This window comes from Gymnoscopelus microlampas (genome assembly GCF_963454915.1).
Source record: "Gymnoscopelus microlampas genome assembly, chromosome: 3".
In the NCBI taxonomy this organism is placed as follows: domain Eukaryota; kingdom Metazoa; phylum Chordata; class Actinopteri; order Myctophiformes; family Myctophidae; genus Gymnoscopelus; species Gymnoscopelus microlampas.
The window spans coordinates 29390823-29412884 of NC_139940.1; the positions used below are offsets into that span (position 1 = coordinate 29390823).

Sequence of the window (22062 nt, forward strand, 5' to 3'; positions counted from 1 at the left end):
TAGTTCATGATCAGGTTCCCATTACAGATAGCAGCTGTGTACTGTGTGTGTGTGTGTGTGTGTGTGTGTGTGTGTGTGTGTGTGTGTGTGTGTGTGTGTGTGTGTGTGTGTGTGTGTGTGTGTGTGTGTGTGTGTGTGTGTGTGTGTGTGTGTGTAAAGAAAGTGAGAGTGAGAGGCAATATAAGGAAATGTTTGAAGTATGAAGCTGTGCACTGTATGTGGGAGGTTACAGAGCTAACAAGAAGACAGGCGACAATATGAGGATATGAGTATCTGTTCCGTTGTCATGTCATTTGTGTTCTGCCCTAATTGTGAGGAAGCATGTCTCCCAGTGTGTGCGTGTTTGTGTGTTGTTGTTGCTGAGGAAGTAATTTGTCTTCTAGTCTATCATTAGATAATAAAAGAGGAGAGAGTGTCTAGATTACTTGTTATCTCCACCAGGAGGGCGGAGGAGCTTGCGTCCGCTCGTCTGTCTGTCTGTCTGTCTGTCTGTCTGTCTGTCCTCAGCAAAGTTTTGTGAATTACCGCAATAACTTCAGACACACCATATCCCTCCCAGGCTAATGGCATACTGTACATGTCCAAGGCTACGGAACTAGCCGATCTGGTTCAAGCTGTCCGTCCAGTGCATGGGATCTACACTAGCCAGTTACAATGCTTGTGTCCGTTCACCTCAAGCCAGAAGGAGTGAAATTCACATTGCACATCATAGTTGATAATCTATGAAAATATATATTCCTTAGCATATCTCATAGTTGCTCCAACATCATTCTTGTTAAGTATTAATCATATTGTTGAACACTAATGATGAGAGATGGAGAAAAAGAGAGGAAAAGATGGCTAGAGAGCGGCAGACATTCAGTTTGCATAATCCATCACCACATGACAGCATCGACTGTTATGCTATCATCAGAGAGAGACAGACAAAGAGACACCATTCGGGCTACCCACGTCTGATTAACACAAACATATATTTATAAACGTTAAAATACCTAGCACTTATACACACGCATGTGCACATGCACACAGTTAAGCTGTGGCTTGTTTTGAAGGTTATGTAATCACTGTTCCTATGGTGGCGAATTTACATACACTAGAGGTTCGGGCTGCTATGCGGCCCTCACACCTACTGTACGTTGCACCACCGCTCCAACTGATATGCCCATATATGGAGATCTCTGTATCTGTCAGTTCCTGTCCCTTTTATGCCCATATATTGAGATCTCTCTATCTGTCAGCCCTTATCCCTTTATGCCCATTTATGGAGATTTCTGATGTCATCAGTATATGCCCATATATGGGCATGCCCCCTTTTGTGCCCATATATGGAGTTGACTGATTTGTTTGCGGCTGATGCCATGACGCCACATTAGGTTAGACAACACACTCCATATTTGGGCATAGCTGCATTGGGAACTCATATGGTTATGGCTGAATCATCGAGTCATGGATCCCTGATGTCGTCAGAAACTTCTGACGTCGTGTTGTTGTACATGGCCATATGCGAATGGAGTTCTATTGTATACGTTCGCTATCTTTGAAGTTATAGTCGGGGTGTTAACTTGATTTTTAAAATGACATATTTATAGTTATGGTTATAGTTTCATTCATTCTTGGTGTGGACGGCCCTTTAGGCCATGCCTCCTCCATTCTTTCTATGAGTCGGCAGAGCAGATACAAGGAATGAGTGCCAGGGGGTGAGGTAGAGTCTAAAGAATGAGCTTTCAGACTACAGCAGAAATTGGGGACTGAGTCTGCAGAGTTATATGTTTGAAATGTGGTTCTTTGGGAGGACAAAATTCGAGCATGCACCCACTTGGCCTATATAGGGGAGCATCATCCTGGTTGGCTGACACATGTTGATTTGATAGGTTGCTGCACCATGGTGTTACATATACTAAATATTGTACTCGTATATTTGAATCTTGCCAGATGGGGAAACTTACAATATACACAAGACATATATACACAAGAAATATATATATGTGTGTGTGTGTGTGTGTGTGTGTGTGTGCGTGCGTGCGTGCGTGCGTGCGTGCGTGCGTGCGTGCGTGCGTGCGTGCGTGCGTGCGTGATATATAAATATTATATATACAGCATATATATATATATATATATATATATATATATCACACACACACACACACACACACACACACACACACACACACACACACACACACACACACACACACACACACACACACACACACACACACACACACACACACACACACACCATCCTTGAACAGATATTTGTTGGAAAGTTAATGAGAGCGTAACAAATATTATGATAATATACAGTGACAGCAGCAGAACAAAGATCTACTGCGGGTGGTGAGGAGGAATACGGGGATTGTGTAGGTGTCCAGGGATATGGTGTTAGTGGGCTGTCTTAGGATAGGTGACAGTGCTTTGGAAGAATGTGTTAAGGAACATCTCCCAGGGGTTTTGGGAACAGATGGTTCCAAGTCTGCTGGTGCAGTGACAATTATATACATCTGATCGTTGCTCTTCAATATTAATGTGTTGTTGTTGGAAACTCTAAGTCATCACAAAAAAAGTTAGGTGTTGAATTTGATGTTTTGTCGTTTTTTGCAGAACAAAAAAAAGAAGCCACAATGACATTCACAAACTGCCTCAGTTTAGTTATATATTATACCACAACAGCAATGTTGTCACCAAAACATTCATTGAAGGTGAAATAGTGCGATATGTGAAGTCCATTCCAGATGCCTTCTTCCTTATATGCTTTCTTCTCTAATGACTGTTTTACAGAAGGTGAAATAGTGTGATATGTGAAGTCCATTCCAGATGCCTTCTTCCTTATATACTTTCTTCTCTAATGACTGTTTTACAGAATGCATTACACTGCATTCTGTCAGAGAAGGTATCCCCCATCTCCCCACCTTCAGCTTTCAACACAGCACTTCTCCAGGTATTAACAATAGTTATGTTTGTGCCGCAAAGATTCTGGAGAAATTGCTAGCGTCAAAGCAGAATGCTTTTTGAAACTAAAAAGCTGAAGGCTATGTTAAGTCACCAGTGCTGTTTTGAGATTTCAGATTTAAATAATTTTTATTTTATTGTAAATCTGACAAATCTGACAAACATGATTGGCTTTATTTTCTCCAGCTTTGATTGAGATGTGTTCATGTTCTTAACCATTAAAACCTCTAAGATTAAGGGAGCAATGAGAGTGATGCACAATTTGTGTCATTTCAAATGACACAAAGTGATGTCTATCTATCTATGTTCTGCTTTTATCAGAACCTTTTCCCCAGTTGAATATTTCTAAAGAGATGTTTGCGTTTTCATGGTTGTGTGGATACAACATAACAATAATAGTGTTACCTCATCAACAGATGACTTTTGTAACAGATTAACTGGTCTGGGGGGGACGCAATTAAGACAGCAGCACTGGCACATCGCAATAGAGCATGTTTACACAGTGCAACGATCCCATGTGTGTGGGAAGCACACTTTCAAATACATTCTCTTGAAAAACCACCACTCGTAAGCCAACGTGCAGTAGTACATTTTCGGGAGCGCTGGAATATTGTCATGTTCACTCTGCATCCTTGACAGGGGGCGGACGGACGGACGGACAGAGACAGGCAAACACACACACATGCGTGTGCGCGTACGTGCGTGCGTGTAGTATATGTTTGCCTCAAAATAGTCGGATTGTTGTTAATTGTAGCTATTTACTCTAATCCAACCGTGCCGGTCCAGACCAAATCTGCCGAGGGCTATTATGTTTTTTTGCACTGGCAGTGCAGTGTTGGGTGGGAGGAGTAGGCCGAAGGCTCTACATCCTCCCATTGGGGGCTCCTCACTGCAGGTGAGCCAGTAAGATTCAACAGCATTGCCAACACACATATGTGTGCGCGTTGGAATTAATTGGCATACGACCAAACTAGGGAGAAAAAGGGGTAAACTAGAAAGGTCAAATGTATAATTCTGGGAAATTGCAAGTGTGGTTGCCTCAATCATACCGATGCCCATCGGGACCCAAGGAATCCGCCGGGAGACGTTCTGTTAGAGGCCATGCAAAACATGTGATTCAAATTTGGTGCTGATTGGATCCTGCGTTCATGACGTAGAGCGTTTTGTTGTTAGGCCCCTCCCAATTTTACAAGCCAATTAGATTGTCACATCAACCTTGAGATCATGTGTAAGTAATTCGGAGGGGATTGATCACCCCCCATTGAAAGTCAAGATTTTTTGGGCCGTACAGTATGTGGTAACGGCAATAAATTGAATCGCACACAAACCCGCACGCTTTGAGTCTCCTACCGGATACATTAGCATCTTTCCGCTGGTCATCAAATTAATGGATTAGGAATGCGACAAAAAAATAAAAATCTCCATGAATTCAATGCTTCATGGGGTGTGTAATTGTTAGACACTAAGCAATTATTTTTTGGGTGAACTACTAAACAAAGATTACTTTTCGAAGTTAAATCAACAATGAGGATTTTACAATGTAGGCTGCAGAAAATGGAAAAAAGTATAAACAACTGCTAATGTGGAAAATGCAAAGTAAGACTTTTGGGGAGAAAGTATGCAATTACTGGGGCAGAGACAAAAAAAGTAAAGTAACAAGTAACTAGTTACATTTGTCAGGGAGTAATATGTAAAGTAATAGTATTACTTTTTAAACAAGTAACTAGTATTAGGTAATATATTACTGTTTTTGAGTAACTTGCCCAACACTGATGATGATTATTAAGTATGGCGGATTACAAGTGTTTTGCCATTGGCACGGCAGGCACACTTAATAAGAAAGAAGAAAGTCGTTAAAGTACTATAGTGAAAAGCGAAGAAAAAAAAGTCTGTCCAAGATCAGAATATGAGCTGGTAGCCAAGTTCACCCCTACATAATACTCTTCCCTCTTCCTCTCTAACTTAGTCTTTCACTGCTTTCATTCAACATGTATCTCCATCCTTAATTTATTGTTCTTGGTTCCTCTGGATCATTGTATAACTGAAAGCTGACATTGCCTTGTTTTGTCCAAGACCAAGCCAAACCATTAATAATCTATAGTAAAATGTCAAAATATGTGTTTAGAAAACAGAAATAACTATTCCTTTTTTGAGATAACAGAGGTATCTATGGACCACTGACAATATTTTTCCTTTATCACTTTATACAAAGGACAAACCAGTGATATCTATTTATTGGATATCTGGCTGTGCATATTAAGTAGCCTAAGAAGTTGTGGGCCATTTAAGGTTGTCAAAGTTTGCATTTAAAGTTGTCAAGGTTTGTTCAGATGTTTTATTATAGATTTGTTTTGTTCTGTTAAAGTTACACAAAGTACCTACAATCATTGTGATAATCATCCCTTCAGGGAGATTCTGCTGAGTGTTTTGCCACCGAGACAGGACAACACAGCTGTAATCTACACTCACTTCTCAACATGTATGAATCCCATGAGATGGAAAAATGAATAAATAACTCAACCGCACACGCAGCCAGACACGTCCCTTAAGAGGCTGGATAAAACGCGCACACACACACACACACACACACACACACACACACACGTGTGATCTTTATGTTATTTTTTGTTTCCAATTGCCCCCCTGGCAGCCCCCACTTTGAAAACCTGTGCTATAGTACAGAAGTCCTGACGTCACTCGTTCATCCCCTGGGTCGTAAAGTAATTTCGCTAAGGAGAATAACATTGGGTCATCTTAGAATCGTCTCATATAAGAATTGTGGTCCAGAAGAAAAAAAAACTGTCTCGCCAAAATTGCCAGGGAGGTGGCTCTGTATCGTTTATGATAGTCAGTCACTCATATTTGATACAGTCTGTTTCTGGCGAAAACTTAACTAATTTGGCGGAAGTAACATTAGCGTTTTCTCACCGTTAGTTGACGCTTTATATCCCTAAGAGTGAAATCGCTGGGATCATTTGTTTATCTTTGGAACACAGTACTTATTTGACACAATATTAAAGACGTCTATGGGAATTCAGAATGGGGGTGGAAAACCGCGACCCAGGTAGGATGCGTAAATTACGCCAGAATTCGGCGCTCTATAGGATACTTTATATAGGTCTGGAGACTAGTTTCAGAAAAGCCACAATGCCAGGATATTAGTGCATCACTCAGTCTCTGCATTCAAATAATTCTACAATATACTCAGCAATCTGTCACTAGCTTTAAGTATCACATCTTGTCAGCACACTCAGACAGCTAGGCAGGGTTCCTCACATTATCAGTCTGTACCAAGGACAAATTAGAGTTAATAGATGGTAGTTGTCAATGGCACCATACTGTGTTGGATGGCGTGTTTCTTTGTCCGGATAAGAACAAGGAACATTTACATCTTATCAGTTATATGTTATACATAGTTCTTAAGAGATACCAAATACTGCCAACCCACTGACATTCTCTCTCTCTCTGTCTCCCTGACACACACACACACACACACACACACACACACACACACACACACAAATCTACATTCTTCTTTCATAAAGATCCAAAAAACATTTATTGTTACAAACAGTAAAACAAACTCTTATAATGATGTTAAATACATTTACATTTTAAAATAATTTCAGGGTTCGAAAACGTAAAAGTTAAAAGTTTAGTAAAATAAGAGTAATTAAATTAAATAAAAAAGAAAGGACTGAAATGCATCGGAAAATAAAACGAAAAGGTGTGCCAGCGAACATTATCTGTATCCTTGTTGTCAAAGAACCAGTACAGACTGTGTCCTTGTTGTCACACACAACCAGTACAGATTGTGCCAAGTATGGATTTCTTTTAGTTTATCCCCTACAGCTCTGTTGAACACTTTGGCTTATGTTTCATGGCACGCTTCAACTGGTTGGCAAGATATTACAGTGTTTGGACACAAGTCAAAACACACAGACACCAATACAATACATGGCACAAGAGAGGCAAACACAAACACAAGGAATCAAATAAAGTATTAAAGTAAATTAAATCATGCTTAGTCTAATCATTCACCACTAATCAGAATTTTAAGAAGAATGCAGATTTTCTACACATTCTGTATGTTCAGAATCCCAAGTTGATGATGCTATGAGGAGGCATGTTTCATGGCTGCTAACAATACATGAACAACGGTGAGACCATCTTTGTGGACTCACGGACATGTCATTTGCCCGGTTCAGAACTGTCAGCACTACAATTATAACAGCCCATGTGAATGTAAACACTCAGTCAACTGATATAAAGTTCACAATCCATGTTACCTGAAAAAGAACAAAGATGGATTCTCCTTCAACCCTGAAAACAAAACATGTCTGCAAGAACAAGATAATGAATGTGGAAAAGAGTTTCTTTTGAGAGAATGGCAAATGACAGCATCCAGACGCACAGCGCTACTGCGGTGACTTTCTTAGATTCTTTATCAAAAGGCCAGCATTTGCTGTCATCTCTCTGTCTTTCTTCTCATCACTTACTTGAGGCCTTTTCCAACTCCCAGTCAATGACCTAGAACAAGAGGAGAGATAATAATCAGAGGCTTATATCAGCCATGTGGCATAAAACAGTTCAGTCTATATGAAATAGATGTATACCTTTAATTAATACCTACAATATATTCATAATCTATGTCTGTATAGTTGATTTATGGTTGTGTGACAAATATCCAAGAATTATTAACCAGGGAGAGTCGATCATCTTTGAATGTCAAGGATTTTTGGAATAACATATATGCATGAATACCACATATACACATACGGTTATGCCAATTACCCTTGAACAATTAACTATACTACATGGTCCCTGTCACTGCTAAGTAACCCGCACTGTTGGTTTGGTGAGGGTGTAGAAGACAACCACATGTCTTCTCTGTAACAGATGGAGTCACTAACCACTTTTTTTTACCTGACAGTCCGGAGTTTCAGGGTGTAACACGTGTGGAACAACAGGCTGTCCCTCCCAATTCAAAAACCCAATCCCTGGCTGGTTTCCCACCCATAAACACAGCCAATTCTGTTACTTGGAGCATCAGGACAAGCACAAGGCACCGTGGAGAAATCGAACCCCAGTCTAAACAGTGGTGGACCCCTGCACCACCTGGACGATCGCAAATACTAGGGATGGGCAGGTTAAGTGATATCCAAATTTGAGAACTCATATTAAATTATAGAGTAGAGCAACCTGAACAGGCTGGTTAGGAAAGTTGGCTCTGTCGTTGGGGTTTTGATTGATTGAATACTTTATTAGACAGAAATGCAAACAGCACAGGGTCATATATTTGGGCTAAAAGGATAACACAAAAAAGTCCTGGGTAATGTTTCCATTGTGGTCCTCTGTATTCAATTCATCAACATAGCATAAAAAACTAGAAAAAGTGCTCCTCGGAGCACAGGTCTCCGCCAGGTCAGGTAGGCTATTGCGGCCTCCTGGTGGCGCTATAATAGGCCAACGTGAAAAGGGTGCCATTTCTTCTTAGGCCTTGCACGACAATCGGACACTGACTGCATTCATGATTTGAGGCATTTTGTTAAAAACATTTGTTTCGCTAAATTAGACCTGCTGGTGGCGCTATAACAGGCCAATGTTAAAAGGGTGGCATTTGTTCCTCAACATAGTGTGAATGTGCGTGCAAAGTTTGACCGCAATCGGACGGTGCGTTCATGATTTGCGGAATTTTGTTCAAAACAAGCCAATAATGCAAACTTTAGATGTCAATCTTAGCCAATCAGTATGGAATATGAAAAATCAAACACACCCGTTGTGATCACATGACTATAGAGATCATGTGTACCGATTTGCGTGAAATTTGGATAAAATTGGAAGGAGTAGTATAAATATTGTGTTTTACATAAGTCGGTGGCGCTATAAAAGGCAGATGTGAAAAATGCAGGGCAAAGGTTTTTCCTTGACCTATAGGGAGTGGGCATACAAAGTTTTACACAGATCAGTGCAGTTATAGGTAAAAACACGAATCGGCCTGTTATAGCGCCACCATGAGGCTGATTTGAAAAAATCAAATGGTAGTTCTTCCTCGGCCTAATGGGAATGTGCGTGCAAAATTTCACGGAAATTGCATGCTGTTTTCATGATTTGAGGCATTTTGTTCAAAACGGAGCACTCCTGCAAACTTTGGAAGACATTTTTAGCCAATCAGGTTGGAATATGAGAAATCTGAAAGACTAGTTTCGTTTAATGACTATAGAGATACTGTGTACCGATTTGCGTGATTTTTGGACAAAATCTGTAGGAGTACTTTCAAAAAATATGTTTTGCACAAATCGGCCTCCTGGTGGCGCTATGAAAGGCCCATGAGAAGAATTTGGGGCATAGGTTCTGAATTGGCATCCAGGGAGTGTGTGTGCACAGTTTCGCTGCGATCAAGACAAACGGTGCCGGAGATTAGCTGGTCACAGACAGACGGACGGACGGACGGACACACGGATGGACGGACAGACAGGGGGAAAAACATACTCTCTCGCCATGCCTTTCGGCCTGGCGGAGACAATAACACCAAAATACAATATCATCGACAAATATAAAACACTATATGTACAGAGTAGAAGAAGGGGGGGAGGAAGGGGGAAAGGGGGGGGTAGGCAGTGAATGCCATCTTATTCTATGGGAAAAGTGAGATTTACCCACTTTGACCTCCTTAAAGATGGATTTTCAGGCCTGTTTCGCAGGAAGCCAGCGATCCACATTTTTAAGGGATTGTGTCAGGGCATTCCGCACTTTGGTGGCAGTGCAGTAGAAAGAGAATTTACCCATGTTTGTTCTATAGGTGGGTGGTAACGCTCCCTCTGGTATTGTGGCTGTCGCTCACTTTTTTGATGTAGTTATATATCTCAGATATGAGGGTATATGAGTCAATCCCATTTTGAATTGCTTAACCCTGTCTTCTACCCTGAGCCATCCTAGACTAGCAAAATGTGTTGGTAATAGGTGTTACCCTGGATGCAGTGAAGAAGGTGGCAAAGGTGCGTATAACGAGGAAGCTGGACGCTATCATGGACAATATGTTACCTGTTTTGCGTTAATGCTGGCTGCCTTCTTCATCTCCTCATGCAGTCCCCGAGATGTCTTCAAGTCCTGGAACAATCAAAAGAGGAGAGGAGAAGATTCTCAATCTTGACCTTTAAAGCTGGACCTCATTTTATTACAAACACATAGAGAACACATGTGGAAAACAAAATGAAAGGCAGTCACAATAAGGTTCTGTATGTTTGTGTGTCAACAAGTACTGTTACAGTTTTCCAGGATTATTGCAAAGAAAAACCTAAACAAAACCGTAAGAAAAACCCACACGGTTTGGCAGCAACTTAACAATTACAATTTAAGGAGCAACGTTATGTTAGTTTGTTCTGACAAAAACCTTGGTTGTACAGGTACTGTAGGTGCTAAAATAGCTTAACTAGCTTGCCATGTGGTCTTCAAGATTGAAGATTCTTATTACAAAATCTTATACAAGTACATAAGAGTCAAAATCTTTAGTTTTGGTTCCTCAACATTTGATTGACACGTGTCTGTAAAGGTTCTTGAAAAAGTTCATCCACTCCAGCGATTATGTTCATACATTTAATGAACAATGTCAAGTATTTCCAAGGTACTGTTGTGATTTCCACTTCTAAGAAAAATGAACAATCCACAAGTACAGTATAAGTCCCATAACGAATGGTAAGAAAGCCATGTGTCTCCATTGTCCTTAAGCTATCCTTCCACTAATTGCCAAATTATCCCCAGGCTGTGCCTGAAGAACGCCTTTTCTATCTCTCTTAACATGACAGTCCACATATAATATGCAATAGTTTCAACAAATAATGTTTTTGTGTAATATTAATAAACTTAGTAAAGTACAAATGAATAGTAGGTCTTCTGCATATATTTTTTTCATTATAATAAAATGAAATGTTGAATAGAACATATTTTCTGGTATTGCATAATAACGCTGGTGTCCAAATATTGGCTCCCACAGTGGTGATTTGTTGAAGCTGCAAACCTGGCTATGTTTCAAAAGAATTAATTTCTAACACTAACCCCCTGATAATTCGATGAAGATAAAAGGACAGGTACTACAGCATAAAAAGGACAGAGCTACTGTAGTAGTGCCTATGTGTGAAACAAAGGTACTAACCTTGAGGTAGAATTTGGAGATTTCAAATAGTTTTTTGCTGCAGACATTGTAGCATTTATGTTCGGCAGTGATCCCATGGTGTTTCAGCGTTTTGGCTACTACCTCCTTCAGCATCTGATGAGAAGGGAGACACACAAACAGATAAACAGACGTGTACCACACTTCCGTACTACACACACACATACGCACGCACGCGCCCGTAAGACCCACCTGCATTAATTTCCTATATAACCGTATGCTCATTTGTTCTGATTCTAATTATAACCATAACATGGCCCATTTTCAAAGTTGAAATGTTGTAAGGACATCCTTAGTTACGTATACACATAAATATATGTGTGTACACATGATCCACACGCATTGTTATGAGTGCACATGGAAAACTCGCAACATTTTCAAACAAAAAAAAGAATAGTTTTTCACCCCACTCGCACCCCAATGATTATTCTGGGGAAATGTCATAAATTATTACGACAAATCATTGGTGCCATTCAGTCTCAATGGGGTTAGGAGGGCTGCTTTTAATCTTTGTCCTGAATAAACGACAATCATTATTTTTGCATGGCGCCAACTGTTCGCTCCAGAACTCATGTTCAGGTGATAAGCCTGTTTGCATAGTAATCAGACCAACCCAAGGTCTTTCAGCTCGGGATGCAGACTATGAGATGCATGTGGGGAAGGGTATCAGTGTTTGTGTGTGGATTATGTGTGAGCATACAGTATGTATGTGTAAAGTATGAGAGACCGAACATGTATATTACAGTAGGTGTATGTTACGTGGAGGTGAGGAGCTGGTGAGCAGGGTGATAACTTACAGTTCTGGTGTATCTTTGTAGTAAATTGCAATTCTGTGGATTCAGAAAAGTACTAATTGTATTCAGCTCAATCTTGCTCTATTTTATTGTCTTTCTGTAACAATGGGTCCCATTTCAAGTGTAAAAGGTAACATTTGTATGTAACAGCATGTGTATGAACATGTGTTAATACCATGGAATAATATTCTAATGTGTTTGTTTTGTATTTTGTAATGTCCTGACCTGCTGGCAATTGGCTTCAGTATGCCCCATTTTCAGTGTAAAGCCAAAAATGTTATATCATTTCAGTATGTGTATAAGCACGTGTTAATGCTATGGAATTATGTTATACTAACATGTAATGTAATGCCATCAGATTCATGCACGTGCAATCAAGACCTACTGTAGATTAAAACCTGCACTCTCAGAGCTGACCTGCACCCTCAGCGCTGTTCTTTAGGATTACTGACACCTGCTTTGTCTGACACTGTGTGTTGTTTTGGATTAATGCTTACTTCAGCTTTGACTCTGGTGCACTTGATTCACTGTTGACAAACTGTACATATATCCAACCGTACACATACTCATTGGCAAACACACACACACACACACACACACACACACACACACACACACACACACACACACACACACACACACACACACACACACACACACACACACACACACACACACACAGTACATATACGTATATTCATTAATACATTCTCTGGTGATAGACTGCACATTTAGATTTATTGGTAAACTACAGATACTGCATACTAACTCAGACATTCAGAAACCCAGAGCAGATCTTGTGTTTCACGCTTACTACTGTTGCTACTATGACACCTGAATTTCCCCCTAGGGATCATTTTATCTCACCTAATGTAGATTACTGATTAGGTGCAGGGGTAACCTACGGTATATAGGGTGACTCATTATGCATGTCTCACTACAACATGGACCGAAATGCACTTTTGCACTCTATGGACCCTTACACTAGCTGTACAGAACTGTAATGTCTGAAATAGAAACATTTAAAATCCAGACCTTAGTGTGAACCCCTTTTGTGTTCTCTGCCAGTTCTCCCTTGCTGCATGCAGCTTTATGATAACAATATAATGGGAGACGGAGGGGGTGAAAGAGACAGGGAAACTGTGTCTGTTGGTGACGTGTGTGTGAGTGTGTGTGTGTGTGTGTGTGTGTGTGTGTGTGCGCGCGCACACACAAGTGTGTGAATATGTGTTGATAGAGAGGAGATAAGACAGTGACTAGTTTTCAGAGGCTACTAGGCAGTGTCCTTGGAGCTCACTACATGTAAAAGAGAATAGAAATACAAAAATATTTGTTCTTTTGTGTAAGTGGGAGTGTGCATTCATATATATTATATTGCATTGTCTGCAGCCACTGGCAAGGTCTGTTGCGCAAGATACGGGAACAATTAAACTCCTGTTGACCCTGAGATGATACAGCGTCCCCCCCCCTCAAAAAATGCCTATGCGAACTAATAATTCTTCATTCTTCCCGGAGGCATTCTATGAAGCATAGCGTGCACATTTTGACAAAATGTCGCTTAATCGAGAAGGTTGGGTATACCAGACCACTTGAGGGTCCAGCTCAATCGCTCCCAAACAGTGTGGTGAGTCAAACTGGTGTGCCTACCAAACACACATTATTATTGTAATATTTACAACTATACAAAAAGTCATGTCCCTCTGCGACCAGCTAATCTCCGGCACCGCTGGCCCGATCGCAGCGAAACTGTGCACACACACTTCCTGAATGCCAGACTAGAACCTAGCCCCGAATCAGATCAGCCTGTTATAGCGCCACCAGGTGGCCGGTTTTTGATAGATATCATTATCTGAAGATGTGCTGCTCCATTCACTCCTTGTTTAACGTATTACTGAAAAAGGCTGTATCTCGGCTCCTAAGCACTTTTTTTACTATGATTTTTTGGCCCAGACATGCTATTTTCAACATCAGACAATTAATGTCAACAAGGTCGCAATGACCTTGTTGACATTTGTGAAACCACACAGTGCAACCCTCAGTGATCAGCACAAAATCAGGGGATCGATTATACTGGAGATAAAAATTCTGCGACTACTTGAAAATCTAAGATAAATTGAAAAATCTCTGGCACTGGGACCACATGGCCAGAAATAATTCTGGCACTCAATGAGTTAAGTGTTTAATACTCAAATACCTCTGAAATTTGAGACCCTGTACCTGGGACATGTTGAATGTTTGAACCAGGCAAGAGATACAAAGCTACTGCAGGTGTTCTTGGCGGCAAGCAAAAAATCAATTACTAGAAGCTAAACTCATTTCCGCCCACAATGGACGACTGGCATGGGATAGTCCAGGAAACTTTTAGAAAGGAACATACCTAACCTACCTAACATACCTCCTAAGAACTCAAAGAGACAAATTCTACCAAATTTGGAACAACTGGATAATACATATGAGAGCAGACTTTGTGTAATCTCACTGGTTTTATCGACTTCATTTTGGTCTCTGTGATATGTTTAGGGCACCCCCTCATCCTCCACTTGTATTATTTTTTCCTCTTTTTTAAGCTATGCTTTACTGTAAATACTTTCGTTTTTGTAATGTTTTATGAAATAATTAAAATGTTGTGATTACACCCCTGTAAAGTGATGTCTAAAGATCCCTACACACTGTACAATATTTGACCCGATTTGTCTGTCGGGGAGCTTTTTTGGTGTTCGCCAACAAAACCACCGATCTCAGTCAAGATCGGGCGTTTCTTGCCGAGGTGTTGATCGTGCAGTGTGTAAGGTACTCCGAGAAGATCCACCCCCGATAAATGCTATCACCGACACTTTCCCGACAAGTTTTAGATTTCTAGCATGTTTGATATTTTGGTCTGTCGGCCCCGATCGAGAGCCACGCTACAGTCAATGAGAGCACATTACAGCCACGCATCGTGGCTAGTCCTTCCGCCTAGAACCGCAATATTACCGTCCAGACAGTCCTGTTTTAAGTTAAACATTATAAAACAGATTGAGAGAGTGAGCGAGCCTGCTTGAGGATGGGGCTGTTTATTTGAGAGGAATAGGGCTTGCAGACAGAGAGAGAGCTGTGTGTGTGTGTGTGTGTGTGTGTGTGTGTGTGTGTGTGTGTGTGTGTGTGTGTGTGTGTGTGTGTGTGTGTGTATCTCTGAACAGTATTGCCAGATTTTGCGAGAGAAATAAGCAACCAGGTCTATGAAAACAAGCCCAACAAAAGCGACTAGACAGACTTGTACATCAGCTATTTTTTTACATTTTTGAAAAATCTTTAAAGTGTGTAGAATCGGCCTCAGGTCTGAACTCTTTCACTGCCACGGATGACTTTTACAACTTTTTTTTCCAAAGGCTCAGACCACCAAAGACGACTGAAATGACTTTTTGTGTTTTGGGGGTTTTCCACTAGATGGCGCTTTACTTTGACACATGAGTGACCATTTCATTCCCAGATGCACACAGTCACAGATCCAGGAGATCACAGGATCCCAAGATTTGCAGCTCCATTGACTTGCTGGTTAACGTCTTTGGGAAATCATCTGTATCTTGCCTCCTGTGTTTTACTACGTATTTTGGACGAGTTGGCCTATTTTCAACGTCTATATTCGCAGAAGCACTGAGAAACACCCAGTGATTACCAACTATCAGGGGATTGATCATACTGGAGATAAATATTCTGTGACCGCTTCAAAAGGTAAGAAAATCGAAAAATCGCTGGCAGTGGGTGCACGCAGCCAGAAATAAGTCTGGTAGTGAGAGTTAATGGGTTAATACAGTTTTTTTTCTTTTATCCTGTTGTTTTTTCCACCACCGATTCATGCATTTTAAGAGGTTAAGATGCAATGTTATGAAAGGGAATGGATCTGAAAGGGAATGGATCTGAAGGATTACAATTTCTCACCACACACAGATATACACACAAACACAAGAATGCACAACGCACACACTATTAATACATATTCATTCTTTCTGTCACACACACACACACTCTCTTACCCTGTGGTGTTTCTGGGAGCGTGACTCCTTGGTAAGTTTCTCCTCTGCCTGTCCCTCAGATGTCTTCTGTTGAGTGAGTCTAGGCTTATCAGCAGTGGAGGGGTTCACTAAACCTGGGTAATAATATAATGGAAATTGCTTGTAATATCTGAGCATCGCATTTTAATTACGGAAATGTGATATATGAATAAAGTTGGTTTGATCTAGGTGCACAAATCTATTTGTTTTGGTATGTCCAGGTTAACAGTAAGAGTGCTTACTGATATAATGTATTGCCATGGAGACGGACAGTGCTTCCTAATAACTTTCATTTTGGAGGTGTGCTCGCAAGGCTCGGCCTGACTTCCTAAACATCACAGGGCATGTGCACCTTAGCAAATTTGTCCTTGAGTCCCAGGTAGGTTCGATTCCTGGCCATCCAGAACATTTGCTGCATGTCACTCCCCTACACTCGCTCTGCATTTCTTGTAACTATCAAACTCGTCAACTCCAGGCTTACCTGAAGATGTCCTTTTTGTAACTGAGGCAGAGGAGGACAAGGAAGAGGAGGTTGACTGAGTCCTGACTGGCTGCTGTCGTAGTGCCTTCACAGAGGGATGAGTCCCACTGCTGGTGCTACTCTGAGAGCCCAGAGAATCACTGCTCTCTGACTTGGCCAGCCTAGCATGCACACACACACACACACACACACACACACACACACACACACACACGCACGCACACACACAAACAGGGACACACACACAGCCGAGCATTGGTGATTCTAGAATCATGTGTGATCGCTCGGTGGGAGCCAGGGAGCACACTCATGTTATCTTTGTTCTATTATTCTTATTCTGCCCACATCTTTGGACCATTCCAACTTCTACATACTTTCACCTAGAAACTTACTTCAAACGTTCAAATGCTCAGCTTCTTTGGGAATTGTGGGCTTCTTTTAGAAGTGTTGAGAATGGAAAGTCAAAGGGAAGAATGTTTACATTTTTGTCTTCGTTGCAGGCCTACAACTTCAACATGCTTTAACTTACAGACTACATTCAGCTACATTTTGAGCCACTTAACTTTTTGAGCTTTCAAACTTTAAGTTTGATGAGAGTTTAATAGTCTTTTCAGGATTTGCAATACCAACTAATGGTGAAATGTTCAGCTTGCTAGAGTGGAGCCATGTGGAAAAATAACTAATTAAATTTCTACTTTTTGTTCATTGGAAGGTACATTCCTCTCGAATGCGATTTCTTAGACACATTTCTTCACATCTGTTTTCAGTGAGCCCACACTGTTTATTCAGGAACAGTATTTGTTCTATATACTTCAATGTGTTACTCACTAAACCATGACAGGAGGATACAAAAGTTTAAATTCACTCCTCGTATTCTATTGAAATGATAATATTAGTGTGCTGACTGTCATTCATTGTCAGAGCTCCAACGGCGTAACTGCGAAACAGGCTTAACATAATGCTGACCACCGTCAAAGCAGAATGCTGACATTTAAAATGCCCCCCATTAAGACCATTGAAACTGTGGAGGGTGTCTGGATCTCACATTGAAGTACAGTATATCACCAAAAAGAGATACACAGAATGTCTCATTATACAGACATTACCATGTCAGCATACAGCACCGATCAAACATAATGCAAACAGAATACAGGCAAAAGGTGTGTCCTGACAAAGTAAGAGCAAATGTGAGTGAGAGAGGGTGTGTGTGTGTGTGTGTGTGTGTGTGTGTGTGTGTGTGTGTGTGCGTGCAATAAAGTCAGAGCTGTTAGCCGTGTGACAGAAAGCAAGGTTGTGTTAGTGAAAAGACAGAGGATCAATGAATGTATGTATATATATATAGAGCAGCAAATGCACTCAGCTCAAACAAGAACTCCTGCCTAACACATCTGAAAGAAAACCGTTCCTGTTCGGTGTGTCTGGAATTGCCCACATGCTCTCCTTGTCGCTCTCGTCGTTACTGTCAGGAAGAAACCTTGTATCTCCATATTTCAACGTTTCTTTCCGTAAATTAACACCCTACTTCGTCATCATACTACAGTGTCACATAAAAGTAGAACAAAAAAAACAATCTACAAGCTCACAATGCGTCACATCACAACACGTTGTGAGGTTGTAGATCGGCTATTTTTGCTATCTTCGCCATTTTGGAAGTGAAAGTGTTTAAGTCTGTCTGTGGGATTTATAAATATTGAACAAATGAAAAGTATTAACAAGCTTGAGACTGCTTGAGACTAAATAATAACCACATTCGTTCACAAGTTATTTTTTTCCATTTCCAGAAAAACAGTTTTTTTTTACCAACATACAAGGTTTCCACCTAACAGCGTCGATACGCTAATAAGAATTTCCACAATTTCACACAGGCATGCACGCACACCTCTTGCGGGAATATCCTCCAGTGACATCTGTGTCCCAGGACATGCGCTTGAGGCGCGCCACGTCGGCGTTCTGCAGCATCTCGCCGTCAGGGACACTCCCCGGCTCTGACATTACAGCGGGCGAGGGAGCAGGGCTGAGGGCGAAGGGCACAGGACAGGGCTCCTTGGAGCACGTGGTTTGGGTCTCGTAGCGAATCAGACGGGACTGGAGGCGTACGAAGGCCCGGTCTCTGTCCAAGGCATCATCCAGGCAAAACCTCAAGATAAAAGAAAAGGTTAACATCAAGTACCCAAAAAGAAAATAATAACAAAGAGATTTCTAGTGCTGGTCTGAGACTGACATGGACAAAATCAAATATTACGGGATTTTCTTTAACCAAATACATTGATATATTATATTGTGATGATAATATGTTCTCCTTAATTAAAATAAACTAGACCATACCCGTCGGGGGATATGAGCACCCACGCTTGTTTCACGCACATGATTTGGCAACCCGGGAGCCAGCGAACACAAAAACGCTAATAAACAGCTGACATTTGGGGAAAGCGAAAAATCTCCTAAATATACGGTGTGAACTTGTATACAGTATCAGTACAGAATAATTAATGCCTAATGCTTTTGCTATTTCAGTAAATAAGACAATTCTGACACTAATAATAGCTTCCTGTTTTTGTCGGCATCGGTCAGTCTGGTTGGGTCTAAGGAGGTTGGATTCAACAGGAATTACCACAACCAACAACGACATTATAGCTACAGTAGTCTTTTATATTCCCAAGAGTGGGTCTAAGGAAGAAAATCATTGTAGCATGACTGACATGCTGTACATTGATTCTGAATGGCTATAGGAAGCTTCAATTTCATTGGTGGGTGCACTTGTGGATTTTTTACTGACTCGCCACAAAAAAAAAGGATTTGAGTCCCAGCAATGGCTTGTATCTACAGAATGAGATTGACAAATGTGCCAATGCAAATTTTTGACTCACAGCACAGGTTTAGTATTTGTGAGACCAGTGTGCCCATTGTGCGTACATGCAAGAAGGCAAACATTTAGGCATTGTTTACCATTCACAGAAAGTAACTGAAAGTAAATTCCATAACAGACACTATTATTTAACATAAACTACGAATGAACTTAAACAACTATTCTATTTGTATTTTTGTCAGCCTTTCATGTCCTCAAACAAAAGGATCTATTATTAGGTTACTTAAAATGTGTTAGAATTAATTATTTTGTTTGTTGTTTCTTGCAAAGCGTTAGCTCTACTTGACGCAGCCCATGTGTTCTGGTGTGAAGGGACTTACTCTATGCCGTGGTAGTGGGAGGCTGAAGCCTGGCTGAAAGGCAGCTGGCTCACCTTCCTTGGAGTTAGCTCTGGTGATAACTGGAATGCATTATCACTTCTGGGAGGGAGGGAGGGAGAGAGGGAGAGAGAGAGAGCGAGAGCAGCAAGAAAAAAAAGTAGGAGAGGTGGTAGTGCAAGGGGTTGGGAGAGGTGTATAATACGGGAGTAGAGGAAAAGGAGCAGAGGAAGACAGTCAATTAGATACACATAATTCACACAGACGTGATTTCGTTCCGCTTACCATTTTAAGGTTTGTCTCTCCTCTCTGAGCAAGACTAATCTCACAGAGACAAACAGGCTGACAGAAACGTTATTACAACTAATTGATGAAAACTCTGCACTAGAATAATGTATACCGTGCCCCCAGACTAGCCCCTATTGTATTCTACCCGACTGAATGCATTTTAGCCAGACAGGCTGCAAGCTCACTGTCGACAGCTGATGAGCCTAATCAAATCCTCGTTATGGACCCATCAAATCTGTCATCCCCCCATTCGGACACAACTCGTAAACAAACTACGTAATAAAGCCCAAACAGATGCCAAGTATGTCCACGTTTGTATATCTGCCGGGTTTTTTGGGTGCATGGTTATGTCTGTGTATACAGGGTATATGCATATGTCTGTATTTTTGTTTGCACAAATTTATGAGCCTGTGTTTATGTTTTATTGTCTATTCGTCATTCTGAAAGTATAATCTTCGTCTGTCCCTTGGTCTGTGAGTCCATCTGGCTGCCTGTCTACAGCAGTGTTTCCCAAACATAGGGTCGGGACCCACTATTGGGTCGCGGATCAGTTCTCACGAGTCGAGAGTAAATATTACTTTTCCAAAAGGTTTTCCGGAAGAAAAAATTATAATAATGAAATTTCCAGAAATGTCCAAAAATGTTTACGAAAGAAAGAAAAGCCTATCTACAAGCTTACAACACGTCGCGATTGTAGCGATGCAACACTTTGTGAGCTTGTAGATCTGCGATTGTCACTAAAATTGAAATAGGGCTTAAGTGATTAATTTATAATGTATTTTTGTAAATGTGGGTCCCGGCGAGACACCAAATGTAATGTATAATGTTTAATGTATCTTTTGGGTTTTCAGCTGAAAGGTTTGGGAACCACTGATGTACTACAGTACGTGTATGAAGTGTGTGTCTAGACGTACCCTCTCTGGACAAGCAGCGGCTGGAGCTCCCCAGCAGGATTACCGTCAGGTGTGAAGTGTTTTAGAAGTTCTCTGGCGTCCAGCAGGGCAGAGGACGTCTTTTGGCCGTCTTTAGGACCCAGTAGACTATCACTAGAGCCTGGACCAGACAGACCAACTCTGAAAGAGAAGAAAGATAGACAATGTTTACACAACTATCACGACTCACAGTATTACAAAACAATTACAATGATTAACTACAAATGATAAATATCAATATATCCTCCTGCCCTGGTTTGGAGTATTGAAGAGATTGTGCGCACACAAATTAATACAACTCCAAACACATCACAATCATGGAAATATGCCTCCATTGAGGTTTGGCTGAATGTGAAGAAACACAAACGATGGATATTATTCCCAACATCACAATAATTTCAACAGGGGCCATGCACAACAGAACTGCTGGGCCAGAGTTAGCTACGTAGCTCATCATCTGTGATCCCTGGACAGGAAGATGTTAAAAGAGCTGTGGAGATCAAGCACACCCAAGGAACATGAACAATTGGGTTTGAGGACAGCACGTCCGCAGAGCTGCACACACGTTGAGGCGCAGCAACTGTGAATCAAGCTTTATGTCCCCAAACTAAGTATGATAAGCAACAATAGCGCTTTAATGGCTATAAAAAAATTATATTCCCATTGTAAATTTGATTTACCTCTTCTGCTGTCGTCTCCTCTGCAGGTTCTCAATGTTGTGGAGGACACTCCTCTCTGGCCAATCAGACTGCTGGGAGGAAATGCACTTCAGCTCTGCAGTATCGGGGGAAAAATACAACTAGGCTTTAGTGTCAGTTAATACGATGTTACACTAGAAAAAGTGCTCCTAGGAGCACAGGTCTCCGCCAGGTCAGGTATAGGTTATTGTGGCCTTCTGGTGGCGCTATAATAGGCCAATGTGAAAAGGGTGCCATTTCTTCTTAGGCCTTTCAATCGGACACTGCATTCATGATTTGAGGCATTTTGTTCCAAAAATGTGTTATGCTAAATTAGACCTGCTGGTGGCGCTATAACAGCCCAATGTGAAAAGGGTGGCATTTCTTCCTCGCCTAGTGGGAATGTGCATGCAACTTTTCACGGAAATTGCACGCTGTGTTCATGTTTTGAGGCGTTTTGTTCAAAACGGACCTCTCCTGCAAACTTTGGAAGACAATGTTAGCCAATTAATTGGAAAAATCTGATAGATCTGTGTTGATCACATGACTATAGAGAT

General features: G+C 41.1%; 1 protein-coding gene across 1 annotated transcript in view; it reads right to left on the minus strand.

Annotated features, from left to right (window-relative positions):
• Window positions 1-6491: 6491 nt before the first annotated feature.
• mtbp (MDM2 binding protein) overlaps window positions 6492-22062 on the minus strand; it is a 41847-nt gene continuing 26276 nt past the window's right edge. The window contains exons 15-23 of the mRNA XM_084049653.1: window positions 21509-21602; window positions 20811-20969; window positions 19612-19710; window positions 18305-18562; window positions 16426-16586; window positions 15927-16039; window positions 11102-11215; window positions 9994-10059; window positions 6492-7479 (exon numbers count right to left, since the gene is read on the minus strand). Of these exons, the coding sequence (XP_083905779.1) occupies window positions 7441-7479; window positions 9994-10059; window positions 11102-11215; window positions 15927-16039; window positions 16426-16586; window positions 18305-18562; window positions 19612-19710; window positions 20811-20969; window positions 21509-21602 (1103 nt within the window). The 3' untranslated portion in view covers window positions 6492-7440. The remainder of the gene's footprint in view (window positions 7480-9993; window positions 10060-11101; window positions 11216-15926; window positions 16040-16425; window positions 16587-18304; window positions 18563-19611; window positions 19711-20810; window positions 20970-21508; window positions 21603-22062) is intronic.